The following is a 13,513-nucleotide window of genomic DNA, read 5'->3' on the forward strand; positions in this document are numbered from 1 at the left end:
AACCTCATGCTGTTATTACATATGACTAACAAATCTTGCTGCAGCTCCCTTATCTCTCCTTTGTCATTCCAGCTGTCATTGAGGGCTGAGATAAGGTTTTTGCGGTAAAGCACGAGGTGCATCTCTCTCATGCTATATTTTTAGGCAAATGTGACATTGGATTAATGTGTTACGTTGGGAATATTTGATGGATATTGTGAGTGGTTTTTTTTTTTCCTCCCAACTCCCAGTATTTGAAAAGCAGTAAGTTTGGGTGATGGAGCCTGTACCAGCCTCCCCTTTCTTCCATCTCAGCCAGATGACAAGTCCTACTCCTGTTCTCTTTCAAATTTAAGATCAGAACAGCTCTGTTTTCTCAAGGGTGGGCTAACTGAGCTCCAGTCCCTTCCACATCAGGAGCTGTTGATGTGCTCACAGCCGTAAGTCAGGGAATGCTGGGACATCAGAGCCTGGCTAGACAATAAATCCTGGCAGGTGAGAGAGGCTCGAGTCCTATCAGCTCTGAGGAAATGTATCAGCCCTGAGATCTGGGGTCTTTCTAGTTTGCTTGAGCTCTGCCAGCCTGAGAAGTCTGCACCTACAGCACCTTGCTCTTGCTGAAAGGGAGGTTTGCTCACAGTAAATAGAGAAGCATTTTGAAGACGGGTATGTTTGCAAGTGGGGGAACAATGCAAAACATTGAGTTCGATTTAATCTCTATGGAGTTGTATATTTCTAAAAGTAATATTTAGCTTTGCTGTCAAGGTGAAAACAGTGAAAGTTTGAGATTTATATCTTAGGCAGTCTCAGTTACACAAGAGAAATCCACATGAATTTAATGCAAGTAGTAACGCTGAACCCCCATAGGTTTCTATGTGCTGCTGCTTGGTATTGGGCAGGAGGAGAACACTGTGCTTTCAAGGCAGCCAGAGAGGAGGAGACTGCCTTGAATTCTGTAAAGGCATGAATGAGAATTTCAGCAAGCAGGCAGGAAGGAGCAGACTTCCTCTGTGCTGTAGAAGTTGGAAAAAAATCGTGTCCCAGATCTGCAAGGATTTGGAGGAGGCAGTGATGTTCCACAGGCTGTACAGTTCAGTGGAGGACTCAGCAATTGATAGGAGAGAGGAAGAGTAATACTGCAAGGAAGTATTTTATTCAAACATTTTGACAGGCTTTTAAAAAGAATAGATACTTTGTCAGGCTCAAGCTGGGTTGCACGTGATTGAAAGTGGGATAAATCTCTGCAAGCACACTAAGACTTCCCACACTAACACTGCAAGTAGGGTGTTCAGGAGGAGCATTTCAAGCAAGGATTACCTGCCGTATGGCAGCACTGTAACTTTAAGTATTGTTTTCAGGTCAACAGACAGTCAGCTGAAGCTGTGGAACGTAGGGAAACCTCACTGCTTGCGCTCCTTCAAGGGCCACATCAATGAGAAGAATTTTGTAGGGCTGGCGTCCAACGGAGACTACATTGCCTGTGGTGAGTAGAGCAGCTGCCCTGACTGGTGCTGGTGGGACTCCTTGGGGCTCCTGCCTCGTCATTTGCAAAGCACACCAGCAATATGCCCTGTAGCTGCATGGACTTCTAAATAGAGGATTGTCCTGAGCCTTCCTGGGAATGATGTAAGCAGCTTGACCTAAGGGACTACTACTTGGTTTCCCTTCATTTGAGATGAGGTCTTTGCTGCCATCAAAAACTGCTTATTAACATAGTTGGTGTTCATACGACATACACCCTTCAAATTTATCAACTGATGCATCTTCCTGCATTTTTTCTTAGGAAGGTTAGCAGTCTAGACCATGTGAGTGGGTCAAATACTTGTCACTTTAGCTCAGTGTTCAACCTGGTGAAGCAGTGACTCCCTCATTGTGAACAACTTTCAGAAGACTGACTAATCCTTAAGCAATTACTCTTTGGGTTCTTTCTGGGTTTTTTTGCTGCTTTTTGGACTGTTGAACCTCTGCAAATCCTCAGGTCTTGGTAGAAAAGCATGGGCAGGCTGATTCCGCTGAGTTGATTGGGATGGCTGCTCCAGCACTGCAGGAACCTTAGCATGTGTTCTCCGATCTCCCCAAAGCTTGTAAGGCAGAAATTGGGATGGATTTTAAATGAAGCCTACTCACTGTCTAGTTTCTCTCACTTAAACCTCCGTGGACCCTACTGTCATATTCGATTACTGCAGGCAAATGTGTGACAGTGCTACCTGCCTCACAGCTGTGACACTGAGCATGCATTCCACATGCTAGTGTAGATGCCATACTCAAAGATCTTGACCTTAAGGAAGTTCTGGAGAAAATTTGGGATCTGGTGTATTTTACAAATGCACTGCATACTGCAGTTGTTTGGTAATAAAGCCTGTTCTGTTTTTAAGCATTGTGAAAGTTTGCTGCGGGGCCTGCCCAGTTGCCAAGGCACCACAAGCATGATGACAACCACTGGGAGGAAATGTCATCTCTTGAAAGAATAAAAGAGCTAAGAAACTGTTTGGTTTTTGTTTTTTTTTTTAATGCTTCCAGAACATGATCTTCTGTATTTTTTATTTCTAGGAAGTGAAAATAATTCCCTTTACCTATACTATAAAGGCCTCTCAAAGACACTCCTGACATTCAAGTTTGATACAGTCAAGAGCGTCCTGGACAAGGACCGGAAAGAAGATGACACAAATGAATTTGTGAGTGCTGTCTGCTGGAGGGCACTACCAGATGGGGTAAGCTTTCTGCTCACTCACACAGCAGGGTGCTGAAAGGATGCCTCCTGATTTTACAGCAAGTGGCATTGCTGAGGGTTTGGTTACGTTTGGTATTTTCCTGTTCATGAGTATTGCAGACCTGTTTGAGAAAGTGAAGACTGCAGAATGACTGAAGTGCTGTGAGCTGCAGAGAGAGGATGCTGGGGGACAGGAAACTGCTGTGGCCTGATGGTTTCCACCCATGGGTCTGAGTACCTTTACTTTTGTGTCTGAAATCCTAAAAGCAGCACTATACTTCTGGCGTTCACTTGTGTGTGTGCATTAGCAAAAGCATTGCATTAATCAAGGCAGTTACAGATACTCTCTGTGTACTCTGGTTTAAACGTTACCCCGTATACGTGGCTTGCTATTTGAAATGTGTGCCCCATGTGTGGATGAGTAAATATATAAAAGAGGTGAGCCCTGGCTGCAGTTACTTCAATGAGTACATCAGTGACAGGCAGTTCATATACATGAAGTGTGTACTAATGCTGCAAGCAGACCTGAATCCACATTTCTGAGCATCCTTTAGGTGTGGGGAAGCTTTGGAGACCCAAGAATGCTGCTTTTAAATTCTGAGTGTCCTTGAAAACCTTGCATAAAGAACTTAAGTGAGTGACTCTTCTGTGCAAGTGTTTGCAGATCAGATACTTAACTGGTTTTTTGGGAGGAGAAGGAGAGGATCTCATCCTAAATGCAGTCAATCAAGTAGCTGAAGTGGAATGTTGCCTAATTGATGTTTCTAGACATTGCATTTACAAAGATAACACTTTAGAAGGGTAGCATCTGCCAATTCTAAAACGTTATCTTTGTAAATGCAATGTATGAAGAAACTGCCCCCACAGCCGTGATTCAATTGTCACTGCCATAAACTTATTTCAGATGAATGCTTTTAAGAAAAAAAAAAAAAAAAGCAAAAAAAAAAAAAACAAGGGGAAAAAAACCACCACGAGTATCTAAAATGAAAGATTGCTCTTCAGTTCAAAAAGCAAAAAGTGGGCGGTTTCCGTTTGAGCTGTGGACATCAGGCTGAATGGTGTGGGGTCACTAACACTTTCCTTGCTGGGGAGTTTTGGGCTTTTGGTACACACAGTTGTCACGTCTCAGATGAAGAGTTCCTTTAGGAAGTTGTGTAATTTCATGTTTCTGCTGGATTAAAACATGCTGCAGAAAAACTCTGTGTCTGTAGACACCCTTTCTTAAGTTTTCTTTGCTGCAGTATTTCTCTGTTGGGCTATCCTGCCCACTGACCTGCTGTGCAGCTTTCCTACAGGCTGCACACTAACAGTGGTCCCAACTCCAGGATTATTTCTGTTGCTATCCATCCTTATCAGCCTTTTCTGTCTCTGATGTACTGTGCCTTACTCTGGCAAACCTTCTGTTCAGGCCACTGACAGTCTTTTGTGGGGTCACCACAGGCCGTCAAACAATTCTCCATAACAGGAACAAAAAATTCTGAGTGATGAGAATGTGAGAGAGAATTTTAAAATGTAACAGTTAAATTGGGCTCATAAACATTGTACCAAATAACATTGAAGCTTCCCTTTGTTAAGCAGCATTCAGAATCTGTCACCATCCTGGTTTTATTTTCTATCATTCCTCTGGGCTTCTACCAAATTTCAACATCTCCCATAACAGCCACAGCAGCTGGCTTCAGTTTTTAGGAAAACTATCTATGGTCTGAGAGCTGGGTGTTTTGCTTCAGTATTTCACTTCTTTTTGCAGCACTTGCCAACCTGCTTTACATGCCTAGCAAGCAACTGTGCTGGCTTTGGCCAGGAAGCCTCACTGCTGCCTTGTACTATCCCTGCAGCCTCCCCAAGAGGTGAAGTGCTCTCCAGCCCTGCATCTGCACTCTTCCCTTCCTCTTCTGGTGGTGCAGTGGTCCTCTCAGACCTAATTGAGACTTTGCTCATGTTCCCAGTAAATTAAATTACTGCACAACCAAAGGTCACTCACATCCACAAAATCTTGTTCAAATGATGAAACTTTTATTCTCCTTTTTGATGATGTCTCTTAAATAGGCATAAAATTTTCAAATGAGCTTTGTATATAGGCTCCCTAAAAGCTGGCGTGTTTCTTAATGATGCTGGCATGAGAGAAGTCCTTTGCTTTGCAGCACAGTCAGTGTGTACGGGCACTGGGGAACCTAGCGCCTGTTTCTAGGTTAATTGCAGGCTTTGATCCTGGGTGACTCACTCTGCCTTAGTTTCCTAATTATAAGAATTACCACCCCTGCCTTTGGCTGCTGGTGGCAATCGCTCTGCGCTCTGCTGAGGAGTGTCAAAACACAGAGCACAGCCCAGACTGCAGCACTTGCCCAGGAGCCGTAACGAACACTGTGGGCAAGCTGTGTGCTCTTCTCAGTGTCTTGCTGGGCCGGTTCAAAATCATTTTGGGTCTCCACAGCAGTGGTCACTGTGCACTGATTACAGTTTGCAAACTGGAGCTTTCCAGGTGGGGGTGCGGGCGCTGCCTGCCAGCTTTTCCCTAGGACTCCCAGGTGGAGCAGACTCTTTTCTGTTTCCCTACGGTGTTGCTCTCAAGGATTGTTCTTTAATTAACCTTTTGAGATGAGATGGGTAAGTTTCAGATCTGTCAGTTATCTTGGGAAGCATCAGTACGTGTATTCCTTTGCTTCATGCAGTTAAGTGCAAAATCTTGGATCCTAATTAAAACTTAAGCTAAAACTTTGAGATGAAATGTCATTGATTCTTTCCTAATCCTATTTTTGTGTAACTCAAGCTTTTCCTTCCTCCTGAGCCAAAGTCAAGCTGTGCCAGCAGTCCTTGCCAGAACCCATCTCTTTTTTTTTCTTTTTTTTTTTTCTCCCCTTCCATGGTCTTCCCTTGCTTAAGACGACGCAGAAATCTGTTTGCTACAGCTGTCACTTCTCCAGCTGCACAGGTCCAGGCAATGTGTTTTCTCCACGTGTGTCAAAGCTGTAACGAGTTAGAGAAATTGTTCTCTGTAAGTGCTTATTAGCATTTTGCATAAGGCTTATTCACTTCTTCAGCTCTTAGGTAATGTTTAGAAATGAGAGTACTAGCTTGTAGGCTAATGTTTCTGTTAGACTGTTCAAAAAGAACAAATGTTTCAGCATGTACTCGAGGAAGCAAGCCTTCATGCTTCTCTTGATGCTGCATTTTCAACATAAGTAAATGGGTTTATTTTTGTGTGTTGTTTTTTTTAAGGCACTTTTTTGTACCAGGTGAGGAATGCCATTTCTCACTTTTTTTCCTCTAGAACAGAGAAGGCTTTGGGAAATTTTTGGCCCAAGTGACTTGATATGTTGCTGAATTATAGAATAATGAAGGTTGGAAAAGACCCCTAAGCCCACCCCACCGTGCCCACATCCCTCAGTGCCACATCTGTATGGCTCTGTAACACCTCCAGGGACAGTGACCCCAACACTCCTTGGGCAGCTGTGCCAGTGCCCAACCACTCTTGTGGAGAAGTTTTTCCTAATATTCAACCTGACCTTCTACTTTTTGTAATACAGCCTCTATTTCTGGTACCTTGGCAAGATTTAGCTTAATTTATTTGAGAACCAACTCTGGTCTTGAAATGTCTAGAAATAGTCTTTTATTTTGTTAGCATCCAAGCAGACTAAAGACATGGTGTTTTCTCCTTCCCTAAAGGGAGCACCTTTCGTTAGACCTGGTTTCCTATATTGCAGAGTTCAGGATGTGCCTCACACATCTGTGTTAAATGGTTGCATCTCAACTAGCCCCTTTCTCATCTGCAGTTAGCACTTCTCAGAAGCTGTCAGAAGAGAAACCAATGCTGAACCTGCTCCCAGGACAGCAAAAAGGTATTACTGCTGAACACAGAAGCAATTTGATTATGTAGATTAAGCGTGGCTCAATCTATCATAATCACTGTAAAGAAGCCATTTAATTTTGTACCTGTTTGCATGAGTATTCATTACTGCTGATAAGCAGGTGAGCTGGGGAAAGGTTTCTCAAGCAGAAATGTTAAGGTTTTGATACCAGAAAGGAGATAAAGATATGAGCAGGAAAATGTCATGTAAATTAGCATAGGTAAAGCCTTACTTACGTATGTGTGTGTGTGCTGGGTGTTTGCTGTTCCACAGCAGGTGGAAGAAAGGCAGCACTGTGAATCCATCTCCTCTGTGTTACGTGGCAGATGCTGGTTGTGTGTCTTCTCACCTTGTTGGCACTCTTCAGAAGGCATCTGGATTTAGGGGGGTCTGGAAACAATTGTCCAGCAGCAACAGAGAGGAGGAGGCTGAGGGACTCGGGCTTCAAGCTGCCTTTAGGCACTGTCATACGACAGAAGCATTTACATAATTAGTTTTGCATCTCTGAACTTCTTTTCGTTAATCTATGGAGATGGAAATATTCCCTCCAGGTGGATTTTGGTGCAGCTCTTCAGAAAGGAAGCTTTTCCTCCATTTGTTTGTTCCTCTTCTCTCGACACTCAGCTTTGTATTTAATGATGTCTGGCTTGAATTCTGTAAATAGAAACCCATAATTATTTCACAATAAGCTGGTCATTTAATAGGGCTGTAATCTTGTTCAGTGATGAAAAGTAGCCATCCTTTGTTTCCCAGTAGCCTAATAAACAGTACACAATGTACACACAAACTAGTCAGGGCCTCTGATAATTTACAATCAGCAAATTGGCTCCCTTCACTGGATTTAATTTAGCCAATACAGATTATTTCGGGAAGTGATTCATTGCTGTTTTAAAGCACTAATTAATTTGGATGACTTACGAACATTAGAAATGAAACCTCCTTTGTCATTCCCAAAAAACCAAAAGCTTATTCAGTATCATTCTTGAGTAACTTGTGTTGACTGCAGCTATAGCTCTTGTAATGGTGGTGGTAATTTCAGTGGGATTTGGGGGGGAGGAATGGGGGGAGAAGGCACAAGAGTAAGGCTTCGTATTTTTTGTTGTTCTACTTCACTTCTGGTAAGTTTAAAGCCTCAAAATTGCTGAGAATTTTGTCCTAACACTTTCAGCAAGATGTTCTTGTTTTTGCAGCATCCTCATCTTGTTGCTCAGGTCATAGTTCAGTTGTAATCAGGGATCTAGCTAAAGCTTAGGGACAAAACAGTGGGTAGTCAGACCCAACTGTCCTTGCCTCCCCCTACCAGATGGGGATGGCCATGTAAGGATGTTCTCTGGCTCAGCCCTTCTTTCCCAAACCTGGGCTGAGCTCCACAGAAGCTGGCTCACAGCATTGCCGTGCAGCATCTCCAACCTGGTGTTCTTGCAGGTCATTCTCTGCTGTAGCATTGCAGTATGCTGGAGATGCAGTATCCTGGGGATGCATTCTTCGTGTTCTCCCTCTTGATAGAGATGCACAGCAGTTTAAGGCAAGCTGAGAACAATCAGCTTTTAAGAAAAGTAAGGAGATGAGGCTTTGATCAGATTTCTATTTTCTTTTCCTTTCCTCCCCCGAAAAAACTCTTCAAAGATTTTCCTCCTGTCAGTGGAACTTGCCTAAGCCCTGCAGCGTGTGTGCTGTGAAGCTGGGAGCTGTGTGATGGCTTCCCCTTCCTCTCTGCATGTCCTCTTCTTCTCTGTGGCCTTTGGCAATGCTTTCAACAAGAAGTTTTTGACTTCTTTACTTAGCTGCTTCACGCCTTCCAGTCTTAGATTGTAAACATGTTTTATTTCCCTTCTATCTTTTTCATGTCTTTTCCTCCTTTACTTGCTTAGGAATCTCTGGTTTTCATTAAAGAAAAAAAGTGGAACCTAGAATATTGCAAGATAACACCGTACATCATGCATGCTTGATTTTTTTTTTCCTCCATATCTTAGCATATTACTTATGCATACTAACACACACACAGTATATATTGTTTTGTATGCTGCTTGAAAACTATTTTTGCGTGCAGAATAATTTCAACCTTGCAGACAAAAAGAAGTCACAAGTTCAGTGTGCGTGCTCCTTTGGTTTTGTACATGGCTCATATCCTCTCATACCCACTTCTCTTCAAACGTTAATTTCTGGGCTCTGTTTTTCTGTTTGACTAATGAGAATCGATTCTGAAAAACTGCTCAGGTTACTGTAACAATATTTTACTCCTTATCGGAAGCCTTGAAGTCCAACCACAGAGAACTTCATGGGGGAAGGACATCATACTCTATTATTAATGTTTCATGCGTTATATTGAAATTGCAGTATTTTGACACTTCACTCTGTGTGAAAGACCATGTTGGTAATGTGATTATGTAAATGATAGGCTTTAGGAGAGAGTGTTTAAGTGTGAATCTTTTGTACAAGAAGACAAATATTGGTAAGCGCTTTTCTTATTCCCTCTCCCTGGCTGCAGGGTGCTCCCCGAGCTGCCTCCCGATGGGGGCAGGGATGGAGGGTTTCAGGCACTTGGTTCTCTGGTGAGGGGCGTTTCAGAAGAAAAAAAAAGATGCATTGCACCCTTCATTTTGCTATCTCAGGGCTCAGCACAGCATGCCAGCAGGTGCATAACGCATATGTTAACTCTAGATGCAGAGCTGCTGTTGGTGTGAGCAGAGGGGGTGAGCCTGTCGCTTTTGTTCAGCTCTGGAAGTTCAGGTCCCCTGTGGTACTGCAGCACTCTGATATCATTTGAGTTTCTATTTTAAGAATAGCCTCTCCAAGAAGTGTAGGTGGCTTGGTTTTCCTTTGTTAGCTTTACGTTTACATTTGCAAACTCAATTTCTCTCTCCTTCCGCAAGGTGAGGCGTGCATCTTTTTTCCCTGCATAATCACAGAATATTGCCACGGGGCCGATGTTTTTTTGAAGCGAAAGCAGATCAAAGTTGCTCATTTTTCCTGAATGAAATATGAAATATACTCCCAAACTTCTGATATTTGCTTACTGGTGCATCTCTTCTAATGCCACTAGAAGTGCCACGCAGGTGGGACTGAGGTCCTCCTTATTAGAGTCATCTGTTTCTTAGAGCAGTGAATGACACCGCGGTCAGCGTAACACTGTTGGCACTACAGTCCGGGAGCTGATCCCAGTGGTGCAGCTGTACAGATAATGGATTGCAGCTCACTGCTGGTGTAAGTAGAGGTCTGAGCAAGCTCTTGTTGTTTCCTTGCTTTTAAAAATAACAAGAGCATCCCAATGCAATCAGAAATTGCATTGGTATGGTACGCACCGTGAGCTGAGGATGCAAAGAAGTCTCTGTGCAGCTGTCATTAAACTTGTAAGTGGCTGTTTCTCTCCTGTCGGGCCTCTGTTGCTTTAGTAAACATCAGTTCTTTATTCAGGTCTGAATTTTATAACAGATGAGCCAAAGTCAGGAGTTCAGCTGTAACCTTGACTTCATTCCCAACTCCATCCTTGGTTCCCTGCTGTACCGTAATGCTGCAAGGCACGAGCAGAGAGGTAGCAGTATGGATTCATGTGGCTCTTCACATAAACTGTATCCCAAATAATACCACTTGATAGAAAATTACTTATATAACAGTATTGCTTAGGGGTACCCTTGAGTGTTCTGTGAAGGGAAAAAAGAGCAGATTCGCACATTTGCTTTTCTAATTAGGTGTTTATGGCTTCTTTTCTTCTTCACCAGTCCTCTGTAGTGCTGCTGTTGGATCCTTGGCCTGAATTCTGATAGATGTCCTGCTGAGCTGTAAAGACACTGAATCCAATGACTGATAGAGGTGTTGGTTGGTCAGATGGTGCCTAGAAACCTGCTTACTGTGAGTTGTAAGCTTCTCTTTTGCCAGGCTTGTTCTTCTTGTGAGAGAGCTCAGCCTCATGGGATTTTTGCCCTCTATAGCACTAGCGCTTAGAGGTGTTAGGCTTGCTTTCTGAACTCGTAGCCTTCAGATAGAAAGGCCAATCCTTGTTTTTTTTTTATTTTTTAAATAATGCTGCTGTCCCCCTTCTCATCTCTGTACACTGAAGTCTGTAAGTCACTGTTGGAATGAAGCAGAGGAGATGTGTGGGTACCAGAGCTGGCACGTATTGACTGATCTCAAGCTCTGACAAAAGCTGCCCTCCTCCAAATTCATCATGAAGACTACCTGAGCAAGCACTGTTACCCTTTCCCCTGTTCAGTTCATCTGGCTTTTGTGATGGTAGCACCATCTATTTTGAAGTCTGATTGGCACAAAGTGAGATGTGACTCCTTTAGCCAATTCTCAGCAAGCTAGGCAGCAGTCACTCTGTGCTTAGTGAAGCTTCTCCCATTTACGATGGGAACTGCAGGGGTCAAATTCCCATCTCAGCACTAAAGGAATAGCCTGGTTTTAGAGCAGTAAGAGCAGAGCAGGTTGTGAGCAGACCCTTGGCACTGGGCTCACCACTGCCTTTGAAGCCAGCTTCAGTGGAGCAGCACAATTCCCACACCAAGGGTGTCCGAAACCTCACTGCTGGTGTTCCTCTCTCACTGCTGCTTGATGGTGGTTTTATAACCTCATCCCTTTTAACAAGTGCCACTGCTTCAGTCAGAACAACCTCAGGGTACTCTTTTTCTCATTCTCTGGCACACCTGCTGATGCTGAGTTCTGCCAGGTCACCGCCATTCCGTTGTCGCAGTTCATGAGCTGCACCAGCCTTTTGCTCTGGTGCTCCCAATTAAGTGGTTGTACTGGCAAGGATTTGATGTTTTACGGAGTCTAAATGAAGTGGAAAAAATATGAAATGATTTTTTTTTTTTCTTCCCGGCACAAGATTTTGATCAGATGATTTAATCTCTGGGTGAAAGGGAAGTGGAAGCATTTGTGCGCAGGTGGTTTTGTCTGCAAAAGCTTTGCTTTATGTAGGTCTCTGCAGTAACAGTTACTGCTTGGCTTTGGAGCAACTGTTCTGAAGGTTTCCTTATGCTTTCTGCACTGCCATTATCACTAGCAAAACCCTAAGAACCTTGCAACGTGTGACTAGTTCAGTGTCAATCACATTGCCTGCTGGTAGAGGAAGAATTAAGGCTTTTGTGGTGCTGGTTTTCCCCTGGCAAAAAGGATTGATGCATCTCTTTCAGATGTAGGGTTTGAATTTTGGGTGGTCCTTTGTGGAGCTGGGAGTTGGACTCAATGATCCCTATGGGTTCCTACTCAGGAATGGAGTAATCTCTAACCTACTGAAATAAGACTGCTTTTCTTTCTGCTGTTGTCCCAGCCTAATTCTCACTGAGGGCAGACAAGCGAGCCACCTGCATGCAGTGGTCACCCCATCAATGAATCCAACTGCCTGGCTGTGTAATTAGGCTGTGTAATTATTGTATGTAGAGTACATACAGAATTAGACTAATCAGCCCTGCCTGAGGAAGGGAATCCAGTGCAGCTGGAAAATTACACTTAGTAAGTTAATGGGTACCTTGTAGATGAGAGTGATGCTGTTAGTGAAGGTTGTGCAGCTCAATAGAGCTGTGCTCACCCTTACACGAGGCACTCTGAATTCTGCAGCGGAGGTCTTCAAACAGTTGTGCCTCTCTTATGTTAGTGCCCATAACCATCACTTCCTGAGCTCTTATCTAGTCGCTAAAACTGTAGAAAAGTAAGCTGCTTGCTGCAGCTGGATTTTCTAGATTTATTTAGCGTGTCTGAAATGAATATTAAGAGGTGCAGCCTGGGGAGCAGGCAGATAGAACTGCATTGTTTTCCACTTACTTCTAATAATGAGAGATTCTGGAGGGAAGATAAGCAATATTGCATGTACAAGGAGGAAAGATAGGTTCAGATCTACTTAAAGAGGGAAAAAAAAGTAATAATAATAATTTCTTTTACCTGTAATCTGCAGATAGCATTATAAATTAATTGCAGTGGGAGGAGGAGAAGCTTCATCTCTTTTCACTACCCCACTAACAGGGACTCCACATTCTCAGCCAAGCCTCCAGCGTAAGGCAGCATACATGATTATTTTTTCTTCCTTGTTTCCTGGTTGATCAATTTGATTGTCTGAGCCCTTGTTCTTCCAGGAAAAAATATTTCTACCAAGCAGGCTTCTCTGGCCAAGTTCGTTCTCCTGACCACGGCGTGATGGAAAGCCTGTCTCATCTGGGAAGTATGTGCTCGTGGAAAGCCGTGATCATTTAGAGCGAAATATCCTTGATTAAAATAGGAGGTTAATGGTGCTCCTGTATGTGCCTTGGTTTAGAACATGCACGTTAGCTGCAGAACTTGAAGGGATGAATTTGAGCCAGCAGCAGTTTGAAGAAAAAAAAAAAAAAAAAAAGAAAATGAGCTGGAAGTGAAATACAGATGTCCTTATTTAGTACAAAAGAATTCATCTCTCTGTAGGCTTTCTGTTTTCGTTAGGTTCTTGCTTGACTTGACAGTGCAAAAGAAGAAATTTAAACTCTTGGAAACTCTTTGAAAATGTGAAGGAAAGCAGGAGCTTGTGGAACTTTTGTTCTGGTTCTGCAGCCTGCTTTGGGAATGCATGAGGTGGCTTTGTTTCAGGGTGTGAGGGGATGTATTTACCTTACAAAGAGTAAGCAGTCACACTGTGAAAATCGCTCTGCTGATGCTCAGATGTTTGTATAAGAAAAATACCACTTTAAAGATTTCTTTTAGATAAATGTTTGGATAAGTGTACGGTGACGGGGTGAGGAGACGCAGCTGGCTGGCAGCAGCTTTCCCAGTATCCTGGAGTGGACCTCTGCAATCATCCTGTGGCTCTCAGAATGATGCTCCTTGCTTTCCCCAGGAGCAGAGCAGGCTGAACATACAAGTGGGACAAGGGCTGCTTCCCTGTGAGCCCACCACACAGCTCTTAGCTTTTGATAGTTGTCCTGAACTGGAATTACAGTTCCCTTCCCACTGCAGAGCAGGTGATAGCTTGTGTTTGTGCTGGCTCTTAAGGCTTCTGTTCTCCTTTATGTGCAGG

General features: G+C 43.4%; 1 protein-coding gene across 3 annotated transcripts in view; it reads left to right on the forward strand.

Annotated features, from left to right (window-relative positions):
• COP1 (COP1 E3 ubiquitin ligase) overlaps window positions 1–13,513 on the forward strand; it is a 127,024-nt gene that overhangs the window by 93,831 nt on the left and 19,680 nt on the right. For all 3 annotated transcript variants that reach the window (XM_048944174.1, XM_048944176.1, XM_048944175.1), the window contains exons 17-18: window positions 1,338–1,462; window positions 2,530–2,690. In XM_048944174.1, the coding sequence (XP_048800131.1) occupies window positions 1,338–1,462; window positions 2,530–2,690 (286 nt within the window). The remainder of the gene's footprint in view (window positions 1–1,337; window positions 1,463–2,529; window positions 2,691–13,513) is intronic.

This window comes from Lagopus muta, chromosome 5, assembly GCF_023343835.1.
Source record: "Lagopus muta isolate bLagMut1 chromosome 5, bLagMut1 primary, whole genome shotgun sequence".
Classification (NCBI taxonomy): domain Eukaryota; kingdom Metazoa; phylum Chordata; class Aves; order Galliformes; family Phasianidae; genus Lagopus; species Lagopus muta.